Source organism: Phyllostomus hastatus, unplaced genomic scaffold, assembly GCF_019186645.2.
Source record: "Phyllostomus hastatus isolate PE091 unplaced genomic scaffold, TTU_PhHast_1.1 phas_contig_402, whole genome shotgun sequence".
Taxonomy (NCBI): domain Eukaryota; kingdom Metazoa; phylum Chordata; class Mammalia; order Chiroptera; family Phyllostomidae; genus Phyllostomus; species Phyllostomus hastatus.
This window is the reverse complement of record NW_025333873.1, coordinates 15,951,198-15,964,060: the sequence shown is the minus strand read 5'-3', so window position 1 is coordinate 15,964,060 and position 12,863 is coordinate 15,951,198. Positions and strand designations below refer to the sequence as shown.

The following is a 12,863-nucleotide window of genomic DNA, read 5'->3' as shown; positions in this document are numbered from 1 at the left end:
CACTGGGTGGGGAGACGACCCCACTGGCATGTGCGGTGAGGAGGGGCCTGCACTCTCCCCAGCGGCCTCCCTGCCTCCCAGGTCACTTGGCCCCGGGAGCCTGTGCCTCCCCGCTCCCTGCCCCAATCCCCGGCCCCCACCCCAGAGCCGCACTGCAGGGGCACCCTCAGGAAACCAACACACACGTGTGACCACGGCTCAGATCAGAAAACACAGAGAGTTTATTGGTGTGCGAGGCCCCCAGGGAAGGCCGTCAATGCGTGTTCCGCCAGGCAGCCGGCCCCCCAGGCCGCCTGACGGGTCCACCCCAGTCACATCGCCAGGTGCCCCCCCCAAAGAACCCCGACACTGCTTATCAGCCTCAGAAACGTTCTCAACTGGAATCGATTACATATTTATACACACGGATAGGTCGTGTATGAATCACCTGCTGTCCTTTTGAACACGAGTATGCTGTAGCTAACGCTAAACTCCATTGTCATTTAGGATCCCATATTATAACCCCGATGGGGACTTAAGCAATTTACAGGCTCACCCATCTGAGAACTGGAGGAGACTGGAGGTACCCGCCTGGTCCGGCCACCTCCTTAGGACAAATGGAGAGTCGTTCTCCCACTGCAGACCCAGTGGCCCGGGCTGCTGGTGTTACAGGACTCGCCCAAGGCCACAGAACTGTCAAGGTCCCCTCCTCCGAGCGGCTGTTCTCCAGCCACACAGATCTCTACCCTGACTCCACGTGCGGCCAGCGGACTCTCACGTGCGAGAGAATTCACCGAGAGTCCTCAGTCTAGGCTCCACTCAGGAAGACAAACTCAGTCCACTGTGGAGGGAAAGCACGGAGCGGGCATCGCCTCAGCTCCCCCGCTGGCTGGCACTGCAGCCAGTGACCCACCGTCCCTGCACGACAGGGAAACACCGTCTAAATGCACCGCTGCTGCGTCGGCGGAGTGCACCGCACCCGGGGCAGGGGCGGGGGCGGGGGCAGGGCAGAACACACACTGTGTCCAAGGCCTGTTCGCAGAGGAAGGACGGGAGTCGAAGTGAGCAGAACCAGTTCCAGGAGGGCGGGTGTATCTGTCCTGGGAGGGTCGTGGGCCGGCTGTCTCCCCGGTGGACTCGAGAGGGCTGAGGAGAGGACCCTGTCAGGGTTTTGGGGGCAGCCAGTGGGCAGATGGCTTCTGGGAAGGTGTCCCCGACCCACAGCCCAGCGCCGTGGGAGCCGGGACACAGGGCCGGGTCTGCGGGAGTGCTTGGCTAAGTCAGGAGGACGGACGGGGTGCGGGCAGGCTGGAAAGCCGTCACCCCTCCGTGTTGAGGTCTCCTCGTGGAGCCAGGGAGGGGCGGCGGCCTGGCAGAGGCCGGGGTGGGGCGTCTGTGGAGTGGGAACACCTTACTGATGGCCGCACACACCACATGCCTTCCGGGGGACAAGAACCTGGGAGGCCTTTGGGGAGGAAGTAGCTAAAATACATCCCAAGAAAATGTGGGTTACACTAGGCAGAAAGCCACCCCCCGCCTCTCCCTAGAATGTGACCAGTCTACAGCTACAGGGGCCCATGGGTCAGAAGCAATACAGTGATTGACATGAAGTGGAATGTCCGGTCCCCAGTCTCCTGCCACACGACAGGGTTACGCAGCAGCCATCGGGAAACGTGCACAGCCGGCCGTGGGCGGAGACGTGGGGAACAAGGCCACGCTCGGTCCCACGTGTCCGTGGGCCCGGGGCTCCGCCGCTAGCCACAGCTGGTCCGGATCAGGCTCAGCACCGTCTGCAGGACCTCTTCGCGGGGCGGGCTGGCGTCCACCTCCCGGCAGCCGGGGTTGTCCATCCGCCGGTAGCACTCTTCCACCCTGCGGGCCGGCAGAAGGGAAGGGTTGGCACGCCCCTCAACGCAGCGCCCCACGGCCCTGGCATTGCCCGCCGCGGTCCAAGCCCCGGGGCCTGCAGCCCCCGTCTGGTTGGCCACGCACTCCCTGGGCCGCCGGCTTTGCCCCAGGACGCGCCCGACGCATCGCGTTCAGCGCACGATCCGCCGGCGGCCCCGGTTACGGCGGGCACGGCGGGCGCCCACCGTGTGCCACGCAGCAGGATCCTGCGTGATCCTCCCCGTCTGGTGCTCAGAGGGGGCCGCAGGGAGGGAGCACCGGCACCCCCCACCCCCCCATTCTGCAGACAGAGCAGCGGAGGCCCAAGGAGGTGGAGTGACCTGCCCCGTGGCGAGCGTCTCTGCAGTCTGGGTCCTGAAGCGTTTCCGACGAGCCAGGCATGACACGAGCCAGAGGCCCCGCGCACACGCGTGTTCCCCGCGGAGCCTCCCCACCCATGGCCGGGGCTCCCTTTCTCCCCTTGCCCCGTGCAGCCCCTCCACGCACGCACGTACGCATGCACAGTGGCGTGGCTGAAGTGGACGGCATGGGGCTTCCAGGCCCCGCCCCCTCTGTGAAACGAGGACCCAGGCAACGCCTGCCCTGGGAGTCCGTCACCAGGGCCCACGGCTGGACGCGAGCCCAGCGCGTGACGAGGTTTCTCCGCACGCGGCAGGGCTGCTCCCTGTGTACGCTGTGACGGCTGCGTGTCGGGGTGACTGTGCTGTCAGTGTGCGCTTACGTAAGCCGTTCTGCCGCGGCCTCTGCAGCCCGCCCCACAGCATGGGCTCCCGCGCCCCGGGGTGGAGGGGGGGTGTGCACTGGGGAGGGGTGCACTGGGGCGCTCCTGCTTTCCCGTGAGCACAAGACCACCGCCTGGCGCCAGAAGGAGCTTGGTTTTAATCCCAGTTTTGCCTCCGATGAGGGCCTATGCAAATGCAGACCGACCACTGAATTCTCTGGGCCTCGGATGGGCGAACTGTAGGACGCGGCCGCCGTCCTCGCGGGGAGGACAGAGCCTCTCGTCCAGCAGGCCTGGCGCAGGGGCGGCGAGCAGGCCGAGTCCCCGAGTTCAGCAGACAGCGCGCTGCGGTCACGGTGCTCCGAGGGGGGAGCCGGGACCCCCCACACTCGTGTGTTGGCCTCTCAGGTATGGGGAGGGGGGCTAGGAAGTGCTGCCCCCCCGGGGACATCCCGTGGTGCTGGAGCCCCATGTGGCCACCCCGCTGGAAGCAGCTGAACTCACTTGGAGACTACTGGCCCTTGGGGTTGAAAAACAGAAACAAGATCGTTTTGCCAGATTCCCAAAGTCGGTGGCCTTCCTGGCCCCCGCCACGGCCGGGGACCCCTGTCACTCACGGTGCCGCACGGAGATACCTACTTCTGACGAAATATGCTGTTGGCCTCCAGCTCCGTCTCCTCCCTGGTCTTCTCCAGGCCCCGGTCCCGGATCCTCCGCAGCCGCTCCTCGGGGTTCACAGTGAGCAGCAGGACCAGGTCGGGCCGCAGCAGGTCCCTCGGCCACTGGTACACGGGGTGCTGGGCCGGCGGCAGGTGACGGACAGCCCCGCTCACCTCGGTGGCGATGGCGTAGGCGGCCGTGCTGTGCCAGTACCTGAGAAGGGAAGGAGGGGTGAGGTCCCCGTCTGCAGAAGAAACCAAGGCAGGCCCAGAGGATGAGAAAATCAGCCCCTGAGGATGCTGAACCCAGAGATGACTCTGCTCACATTTTCCCAGCATTGTATCCATCAAATAAGCTAACTCTTGCTTATTGGAAGCATTTGTGAAATGGAAAGGATAAAACCCACGGCCACACTGAGAAGGCGGTGGGCTGTTCACGGAGCCAGCGGCTCCGTGGAAGCCGGGCTGAGGGTGGGGCTCCACCGTGCGCTCCTCTGCGAAGGCAGAACAGCGGGGCCGGGGGGCGCGTGTGTGAGCCCTCGAGCGTCCTGCTGTGCCGTGGCCGGACGAACACCCGCCTGCCTGGTTTCACACTTGAACTTGCCCAGGGAGGTCCCGTTCTGGGAACACGGCAGCAGCCTGTGTCCATGCCCACCCTGCAGCCGGGCAACTGCGCGTCTGCGTCGGGCAGGGGGGGAGGTACGAACCCAGACGCCACCCACGAAACTCCAGGACGTCGTCCCTGAGCGAAGCCGGCCCCTCTCAACGGGCTGTTTTCAAGTGTTTGGGGGAAGGAACAGAAAGTCACACCCATAAAAGAAAATCAGACCAGCCGTCTGTTTCAGGGTGCCCAAGGGCCTCCCCCGCACCTCCTGCACGGGGTGGGGTGGGGGCACCATTCCCACAGTCCTTCCTCTGGCTGCAGTGAGGGTCTCCACTGGCAAACTCCCCCCGGGTCCCTCAGGGTCACGCTCAGCTGAAGCCCCCACGCCCAGTCCCCTGCCCCTTCCCGCACCGCACACCACCCAAGAGCTCTCTGCACATCAGAGCTGCCTGTTCACAAGTGTGTGCCCCTGCGTCCCCCTGAGGAGAGGCCTCTCCAGTCGCCCGCGTCCAAAACCCATGCGCCATCCGGCACCCCAGGCGCGTGCGCTGTGTGCTCTTCGGGGACAAGAGGGTGGTGTGGTTTATGTTACCTGTTGGCACAGCTTATGACTCAGTGACTCGGTGCAAAGCTCCCAGCCCGGCCCCAAAGGACAGCCACCTGCAGCAAACACTTGGGAGGGAACCACAGACACCTTCCGGCAAAAAGGGGCTCCTAGCTCCACACCCATCCCCATGTTCCGTTCCCGGCCTTCAAGGTTAGGACCTGAACTCCGTCACCGTTGCGGGGCTGAACTGCTTGCACGGTGAGGCTGGCAGGCACCTGCAGAACAGACACCCGGGGTCACCCGGGCTGAGCACTGTGCTACCTTCCGCCACCTGCTTGCTGTGTGGGTGTCCCTGAGCCACGGAAACCAAGGTGGTCTCGGCTTCCTCGCCCGGGAAACGGGGGTCCTGCAAGCCTCCTCCCCCACAGGTGCTGCAAAAATACACTCGTGCCTGAAACACTGTCCCCCCACTGCCAGCTCAAGCTTCTAGCTCTTACCGGCCGAAGCCACATCATGGTAACTTGTGTTAACGTGACAGGCAGTCCCGCAAAGGACAAACGTCACAAACTAATCTGGGGGTGCATCCCCTCCAACGCTGTCCGCCCCGCAAGGCCCTGTCCACCGCCCCCCCCCCCAGGGGTGCCCTGCTCTGAGCTCCTCAGGCCGCTGCAGCTGACAGCTCCGGGTTCTGCCTGGAACATTCCTCTGGGTCGCCTACGTCAGTCTTGCCCCTGAAAACTCGTAGGTTCACCTTCTCTATCGGGCACATCTTATCTCCCGAGCTCAGCGAAGGCATGCAGGGCCGGGCTCCTCCCGCCCGTGACCTCCCGCCGGTGACCGGGCAACTATGTTCCCTGCGCTCTCCACAGGGCCCAGGCCCGGGGACTGGACACCCCCTGTGAACACAGAGGGTAACACCCCCTGCATTGAAAGTATTGATAATACTTTTAAGAATACTTAAAAGTCTTCTTTACTGCAGAAAAACCGTGAGCAAGAATAGGTTTTTAAAAGCAATAAGGATGCAGTAAAACAAACGAACAAGCAAAATAGAACCCAAGACACTGAAATAGAGGACAGGCTGACAGGGACCAGAGGGGAGAGGGGAGGGAATGTCAGGGGGATTTCAGGGGGAAGGAGGAAGGGTGTACACAGGAACAAGTATAGACACACGGACAGAAACTGGGGGGGCTAGGAATGGGAGGGAGCTGGGGAGGGCTGGGTGGGTGGGCTGAGATGGGAGTAAAGGACAAGAAAACTGTACTTGAACAATGATTAAATTTAAAAAATCAAAACAAAACAAAAAATAAAATAAAATAAAAGCAATAAGGATGGTTCAGCTGCAGACCTTCCCTACCATTGCCACTGAAAACGACCGCCTCCCTGATACCTGAAGCTAGACAATGGTGCTGTCTAAAACGGGTTTCACTGAGCCCTTTGGACAGGAACAAGCCCACCCAGGCCCCCCCCGGGACACGGCGTGGCTCCGAAGAACAGACTCATGGGCACAGAGAAGAAACACCGGGAAGAACCGGCCCTGCTCTCCCCGGGAGAGTTCTCTCGCCGACAACACCGCGGCTGCCCCTAAGCAGCCACACCCCCCGGCCACGGATGCCGCACCCTTCCCCGATTCAGTGTCCTCTGCTCCTGCCCCTCGGGGAGCCACGTTAGTGCCAATCAAACGCCACATGCCGGCACACTGTCCACAGCTCAGGTGGCACTGCCTTGGGTTTGAAGGGCAACTGGCTGCTTTCAGAGCGCCTGCCCCTGCACTCCTCCGTGGCTGGCGGTCCCCAGGCCTGGGGGTCAGCAGGGAGGGGATGCGGACCCCCAGCAGTCCCAGGGAGCGGGGCACAGGCCTCGTGGGGGGGGGCTGGCGCCACTCCGGCCTTCCGCTGCTCAGGAAAGGGCCTGCTCTGCTGGGCGTCGGAGAACCGGAGGGCCGACTGGGCTTGCTCTTAGGGTTCTGATTCTCTGTGCCTGCCCCGAAACAGTTTTAAAAACAACCCATCGAGGGTGGCCAACTTGGCTCACGCACGACTCTCCCCGGGTTTCCGAGGCTGTGCCGCCATCAGGAAGGGCAGGGGCTCCTCCTCAGGGACACAGGGGACCGTGCGAAAGGAAGAGACGGCGGATACGGTGGCATCAGGCACTTTCGCCACCGGGCGAAAGCGTCACCCAGGCAAAGGAGCCCCACGGAGGGAGGGACGCGTTTCTCCCCCTTCCCAGGACCCCGTGCGCCTCGCCAGCGGGAAGTGCCGCCTGGCCGTGATGAGCCAGAGCGGCCCTCGGGCGGGTGGGCGGCTGGGGCCACGGCGCCGGCCCGCACCCTCCTCTGTGCCGTTCTCCCCGTGGTCCCCCGCCCCCACCTGATCCTCTGCAAGCACGCACGGCGAATTCTTCTCGGAGCGTTTCTGAGGCAGAGAAAGGGGTACAAAGATAGGTCAACAGAGGGGTAGACGTTCCTTGCCCAGATTGGTCAGTTAAAAAGCCCTTAACTGGCTGAGCTGCCCCCCGGCACGAGTAGGAAAAGCTGGAGCAGGTGGCTAAGCGGGCAGGGCCGAGGGTTGGCTAGGCCGAACGTCTAAGGCAACTAATTCTCCAGCAGGTGTGTGTGTGTGGGGGGGGGGGGACTGGATTGTTTCCCCCACTTCCACAACACCCACTAAATAAAGCAGGCCCACCCTGGAGCCCCGCAGACCCCCAGCTCCACTCCGGGACTCGACGCAACAGGATTGCACCCGCGTGTGCGCGGGAGTGTGTTAGCGGACGCTCCTCACACCAAGGAAGAATCTCGCGTGCAGTGCGGAGGACGTCGCATGCAGAGGGCACTTCCGGCCCCCTGCCTGTGTTCAGGAGCAGGTGGACCTCCCCTGCGGTGATGGGCGGGGGGTGGGGGCCAGAAGGAGGAGGCGGCGGCGGGCTCGCGGGCCTGGACGGGGCCCCCAGTCTACGGCGGGGTGCAGGCTCTACCCAGACGTGCCCACTCCTTGAAATTCATTGGGATTTCCATTTGGGAACCATGCCCTTTCCCGAATGCCGGTCACGCTTCAACACGGTGGCTTGTCTTTCCGCCCCCCAGAAAGTGCGAGTGCAGAGAGGACAGTAGAACAAAAGCCCCGGTACCGTCCGCCCTTCGCGCCCGCCTCACGGCCCCCTCCCCCGAGGCCGGCCGGCTCCTGACCCGCGCTCACGCCTGCGGTCCCTCTGTGCTCAGCCCCGCGCCCTCCCGGCCCGCGTCCTGGGGAACCTCCTCCTGCCCTCGGTTGTCTCCTTCTGAGGTTTCACAGCTCCGGCGGCTCAGTGTGCACCGCTGACCGGCGCTCCGTTTGTAAAGGCCGGCCCGTGTCTATTCACGCTCCCCCTGTGCTGGGCTCCTGGCTGCCCCGGCCCTCCCATGTGGTGAACAAAGCTGGAACTAGCTCTTGGGGGAGAACCCCCCCCGAGGGATGGGGGGCGCTGGCCGCCCTCCCGCACTCGGCTGCGTCCTCTGAAATTCCTCTCCGGCCCGTGCCGGGGTCCGCCCCCACCACCCCCTGCGCCCCGCACTCTGGGTGTCGGGGCCCGTGGCATGAGCTGGCACCCGCCTGGTGGGAGGGAAGCTGGTCTCATCATCACTGTCACCTCCCTGTCACCAAGTCGCTGTGGGTAGGCCTAGATGACCTGCCTCGGCCCCTTCTTTGTAGCAGCATAAAACTACTGCTTGTGCGTGAACTCTCAATGACGTCATGCATTGATGGTGCTCCTTTATCCAGAACCTTCCACTGGCTCCCTGCCGCACTCAGCATCACCGCCACCCCCCTCACCACAGCTGCGCACCCCGGCACCCTGTCCCCGCCCTTCCCTCTCCCTTCCTCCAGAGAGCACCCAGGCTACTGGCCTGTCTCCGGTCCTCAGGGAGGTCACCCTCTCCCCCCTCTGCCCTGTCGCACGGCTCCCTCTCTCCACGGTGCTCTCCGAGGCTCGGGTCTGTCCCTTTGGGGACGGTCAGCCCGGGCCCCTTCCCACAGGCCTTCCCACGCGGCACCTCGCGTGTCTCCGTGGATCCTCCTCATTCAGACACTCCCCGTGCTCTGACCTGACCCTGCGGGTCCATGCTCTCCACTGCCCCCCTCTCTCCTTCCCCTGAGCCTGCCCCGGGAAAGTGGGGCCCCCCCAGCTCCTTTCCCACGGAAGCCCCCATGGAGAGCAGCTGCCGCGGGCGGCCAGTGAACGTTTGCCGACTGAGCCAGAGCCCGATGAGCCTCGGAGAGCGTGGGTCTGTGAGACGGGGCCCCGGGGCTGTCCCCCGAGTGTCACTGTAGCTCGGGCACTGTGGCAAATCACCTCATTTTCTGGGACCTGCGTTTCTCCCCGGGAAGAAGCTCAGTATCCACCTGGGCCAGTCACTGCTGCAGCGTTTAGTTTCACCGCACATTGTGTCCTTAGGGAAATGCCAGGCAGTGGTGTGATTGATAGGTCACAGACATTATTTCTGATACTATGATGACACAGGCTCACTTGTAGGCACACGGGTGTACTTGCATCCATATGCACACACACATGCACACATGTAGTGGGAGGAAGATGCCAAGTTCATCGTCACACCCACCTGTCCACAATCACGGGGCATCTGGCGGATGCTTCGGCTATTTCGGAGGCCACGATGTAATTGCCCAGTGAGTAAAAAGCTCTTCTAACGATGGTAGGCTCGTCATCAAATACTTTCCTCCACTGGCTGACGCAAGCAGGCGGGGAGCGCAGGAGCACGGCCTTGAGAGACTCCGAAGCAGCCTGGGTCACGGTGGTTTTACCTGCAGGTCATGCGGACACGGCACAGCTCACCTTAACCCCCGCGCCGCCTCCCTCCCCCAAGTCCTGCCAACTCAGAAGGGCACACACTCTGCCCACCTGCCAACCCAAGGAGCTGACTACTCGTTTGATGATGGGGAGTCGCAGACCCTCGGGAGCCGAGGGCCCCTCTCTGTGGTGTTAGGACACCACGAGGGACGAAAGCAGACGGCCTGTCTGTTGGCAGACGGTGAACTCCGGGGTGGCGGCTGCCCTCAGCTCTGCCCCCCTCCCCGGAAAGCCCATCAGCTGCCCTGGGAAGGAGCCCCCCCAGCCTCCACACCAGGCGACCCTCTTGCATTGCGCCCCAAGCTCAGCCTCCCCCTCAGTCTCTCCTGCGGCCCTGGGGCCACGCCTGTGCCGGGGCGTCCAGGGCTGAGTGCGGGCCCCTCCACTGTATTGTGACAGCCATTGGGCAGCCCCTAAGCCTTCCCCCCCACTTCCTGCTTCTGCCCCCTCGGGCTCCACAAGCACCTCTGACCTGCCCGGGGTCCCCAGACAGGCGATGCCGGCCCAGGTCTCCCACCTGCCCACCCTGCCCTCCTCACGTGGCCAGCCCCGCTCTGGACTGCACGCACACTCGGGCTGGGAACCCTCCCGCGCTCTCCCGGACCCTGTCCGCGGCCCCCTGACCTCCACCCCCGGGCTGCACCCAGTGTCCCCGGCCCTCGGCGGCCGCACACGCGGAAGCGCACACACACGAGAGCGTCCCGGGGCTGCCCGGCTCCCTGCCAGCGCAGGCGAGGGGTGCCCAGGAGGCTCATCTGACCTCCGTGGGAAGTTCCATTGGCCAAAACCCGTGTCTCCCTACAACGGATTGGTTCATCTCCTTGTTGTACCTACAAGGGACCATTCTCTCACCTGTGGCATCCAGTCCTTCGATGACAATGACAGGGAACTCGCCCTTCTGGGCCCGGGCGGGGCACCGGTCCACCAGCTCCAGCATGGCCCGGGCCTCCGGGATGACGGCCGTGCACTGTAAGACAGTAAGGCAGCATGGGCAGGTTAGCGGGGAAGCGGCAGCAACGCGTGGCCACCCGCCACCGCGGAGGCCCGAGTTCTGCCGGCGCCACGCCAAATTCACAGCGTTCGGACCTAGGGACAGGGGTGTCCTTAGCTGTACCATGTGGTCCCAGCTCAGAGAGGCGGTGGCCATCAGGGTCGCCCGGGCTGCAGCCCTGCAGGCCCCTGTCCTCCAGAGCGGGCAGCCCAGCGGTGACACACAGTCACACAGCGACGCTGGAGCAGCAGGCCCGCTGGGGGCAGTGTGTCCCGTGCGGGGAGGCAGCCGCGGGGCGGCCCCCAAGACAGCAGCCAGCACAGGCCTCGGGTCCTGGTTCGTCGGGTGGCCGTGTGGGGCGGAGAAGAGGGAGCAGCTGAGCAGGCACCAGGGAGGGAGCGGGGCAGGGGCCGTGGGGTTCAGAGTTCTCACCCTGCTGCACCCCGAGGCCAGGCCCTGGCACCTCTGGGCCGAGGCCCAGACACTGACTCACGTGCGGCTCGGCTCTGAGCCAGGCGACGCCCTGGGCGCGGGCGGGGTGTTGCCGTGGCCAGTCTGTCTGCCTGACCATGACGACCCTGGGAGGGGTGGCCCTGCTGCGGAGTGAGGACGCTGTCGCACAGGCTGCTTGACAGACGGGCTGGACGTGGCTCGAGGTGTGAAGGCCACCGTTGGGGTCGCGCCCCCGGCGGCTGCGCCTGTGTCTGGGGCCCGTCCGCAGGGCTGCCCCGCGAGCTTGGAAAGCGCGCCCAGCCTCAGGAGGCATGCGCGGACACCCCTGCCCTGCCCGGCTCCCCTTCACTGGCACCTGCTGTGCGTCCCATGTCCCCTTAGTTGCCACCACACCGCAAGGCAGGTCTCCATGTGTGAGCCGTGGAGAGACACGTGCAGCGTACCTGAGTGGCTCAGGTGGAAGCCCCTGAGTCGGCGGGGGGGTCCTGGCTGGTGGGAACCGAGAGAGGGCCAGGAGTCCGGACAGAGCCTGCCCGCAGGCCGCCTGCAGGCCCCAGCGTGCCCTCCAGAGTGGGCCCACCACCCGGGCCGCAGCGGTTTCGACAGGCAGCCGCTGCCTAGTGCTGGGCCCACTCTGAGATGTGAAGGGCCCGACGCTGGGGAGGGAGGGGAACTCTTACCGCCTCCAGAACGGCGCGAGCGGCTTCCCGGTGGGGGAAGACCCCGGCGCTGGGCAGGTCGGGGACCGCGGGATGCAGGTCTGGCTCCGGGGCAGGCCCCACGGGCTCGGGCTCCACCTGCCGCCACCCCTGGCCGTCCAGCAGCTCCCACCGGCGCTGCCACAGCTGGCGGGTGGCGTCGTCGGCCAAGAACTCGCCCAGACTCGGGCGCGGGGCCTCCAGGTAGGAGTCCAGCAGCGCCAGCAGCGCGCGCCGGGTGTCGGGGCTGTCGCTGGGGTCGTGGAGCAGGACGCCCTGCTGCAGGGTCCCCGCCCCGCCGCCGGGCTGGTAGCACAGCAGCCGGTGCAGCTGGCAGCGCTTGAGGGGGCCGCGGTCGAGCTGCTGCAGGAGGCGCTGGTGCAGCCGGGCCGCGCGCACCCGGGCCCCGGGGTCCCCGCCCGGTGCCACCGGCACGCACAGCGAGTAGCTGCGGCCCGGGGGGGCCATGAGCTCGGCCACTCGGGGGTCGGCGGGCGCGCCGGGGGCGTCGGCGCCCACCGCGAAGTGCGCCAAGGTGCAGCCGGGGAGCTCCAGCGCGAAGAAGCGCGGCGGCGCCATGGTGCTGGCACAGGCCCGGAGCCGCGGCCCCGACAGGATCCGGAGCGGCAGGGCGCGCAGGCGGCCGGCCCAGACCATGGGCGTCTCCGGGTCCCTGGGCCCCGCGCTCGCCAATGAAACCGGGCGCGCTCGGGAGGTGCCTCCAGGAAACGAAAGTTAACTGGCCGCGGGGGCGGGGGCGGGGAGCCGGGGGCGAGGTCCTGCCTGCGGCGAGGTCCTGCCGGCGGCCCCGGGGACTGGGAGTGGGAGGAAACGCCGCAGGTGCTCGTCCCCGCGGGCCGCGCGGGCGCCCCGAGGGCTGCCTTCCCGGGGTGAGCCCCGCAGGGGCTGCTGAACGGGACTGAGTGGCGCTGCTTCGGGGAGAGCAGCCCCCCACCCCCGCCCGGCCCCGGTGTGACTCGTCCTCAGCCCCAATTCACTCGCGGGGCCCCGGCCTTGCATCCTCTCCCCGACCCCCGCTCCTGGCTCCCGGCTGGGACCACCCTGGCCGGCGCAGCCCGGGCCCGAGTTCCACCAGGAGGTGCTTTTTGCCTAAACGAGTGCTTTCACGTCCCTTCATATGTTTCCCCAATACTTGGAGGCATCCTCTTTGTTGGCCGGCACTGCCGGGGGAGGTCCCCAGACTTGTCCTGTAAAGGGGCTTTCACCACAAACCCGTTCAGGAGTGCAGGCCCCCCGGGGAGACGTGCCTGACTGAGGCCGGGGCGGGGGGTGGGGGGTGGTTGGTGGAGCTGCGCCCCCAGTGGAAGGAAGCTGCCGCAGCCTGACCGCCTGGGACGGGACCACCGCCAGGGTCGGGACTGACGTAATTGTTCCTGTCTGTGCTCCTGCCCTGATCTCGGCAGCGGTGGTCACACTGACCCAGAAGAGAACGCCCCGAGAAAAATC

The 12,863-nt window shown here is 65.6% G+C and overlaps 1 protein-coding gene across 1 annotated transcript; it reads right to left on the bottom strand.

The window, feature by feature from the left end:
• Nucleotides 1-207: 207 nt before the first annotated feature.
• Nucleotides 208-12,124, bottom strand: CMPK2 (cytidine/uridine monophosphate kinase 2). The gene is made up of 5 exons (XM_045844457.1): nucleotides 11,379-12,124; nucleotides 10,107-10,221; nucleotides 9,007-9,208; nucleotides 3,248-3,481; nucleotides 208-1,851 (listed from the first exon to the last, which is right to left on the bottom strand). The coding sequence occupies exons 1-5, from the start codon at nucleotides 12,051-12,053 to the stop codon at nucleotides 1,734-1,736; spliced, it is 1,344 nt and encodes a 447-aa protein (XP_045700413.1). The 5' UTR covers nucleotides 12,054-12,124; the 3' UTR covers nucleotides 208-1,733.
• Nucleotides 12,125-12,863: the final 739 nt, after the last annotated feature.

Coding starts and splice junctions, on each gene's coding strand:
- CMPK2 (XM_045844457.1), bottom strand. CDS start 12,053: ATGGTCTGGGCCGGCCGCCTGCGCGCCCTGCCGCTCCGGATCCTGTCG. Junction 9,209..10,106: donor CGAAGGACTGGATGCCACAG/GTGAGAGAATGG, acceptor CATGACCTGCAG/GTAAAACCACCGTGACCCAG. Junction 3,482..9,006: donor TGCCCCGTGATTGTGGACAG/GTGGGTGTGACG, acceptor TTCCCTTCTCAG/GTACTGGCACAGCACGGCCG.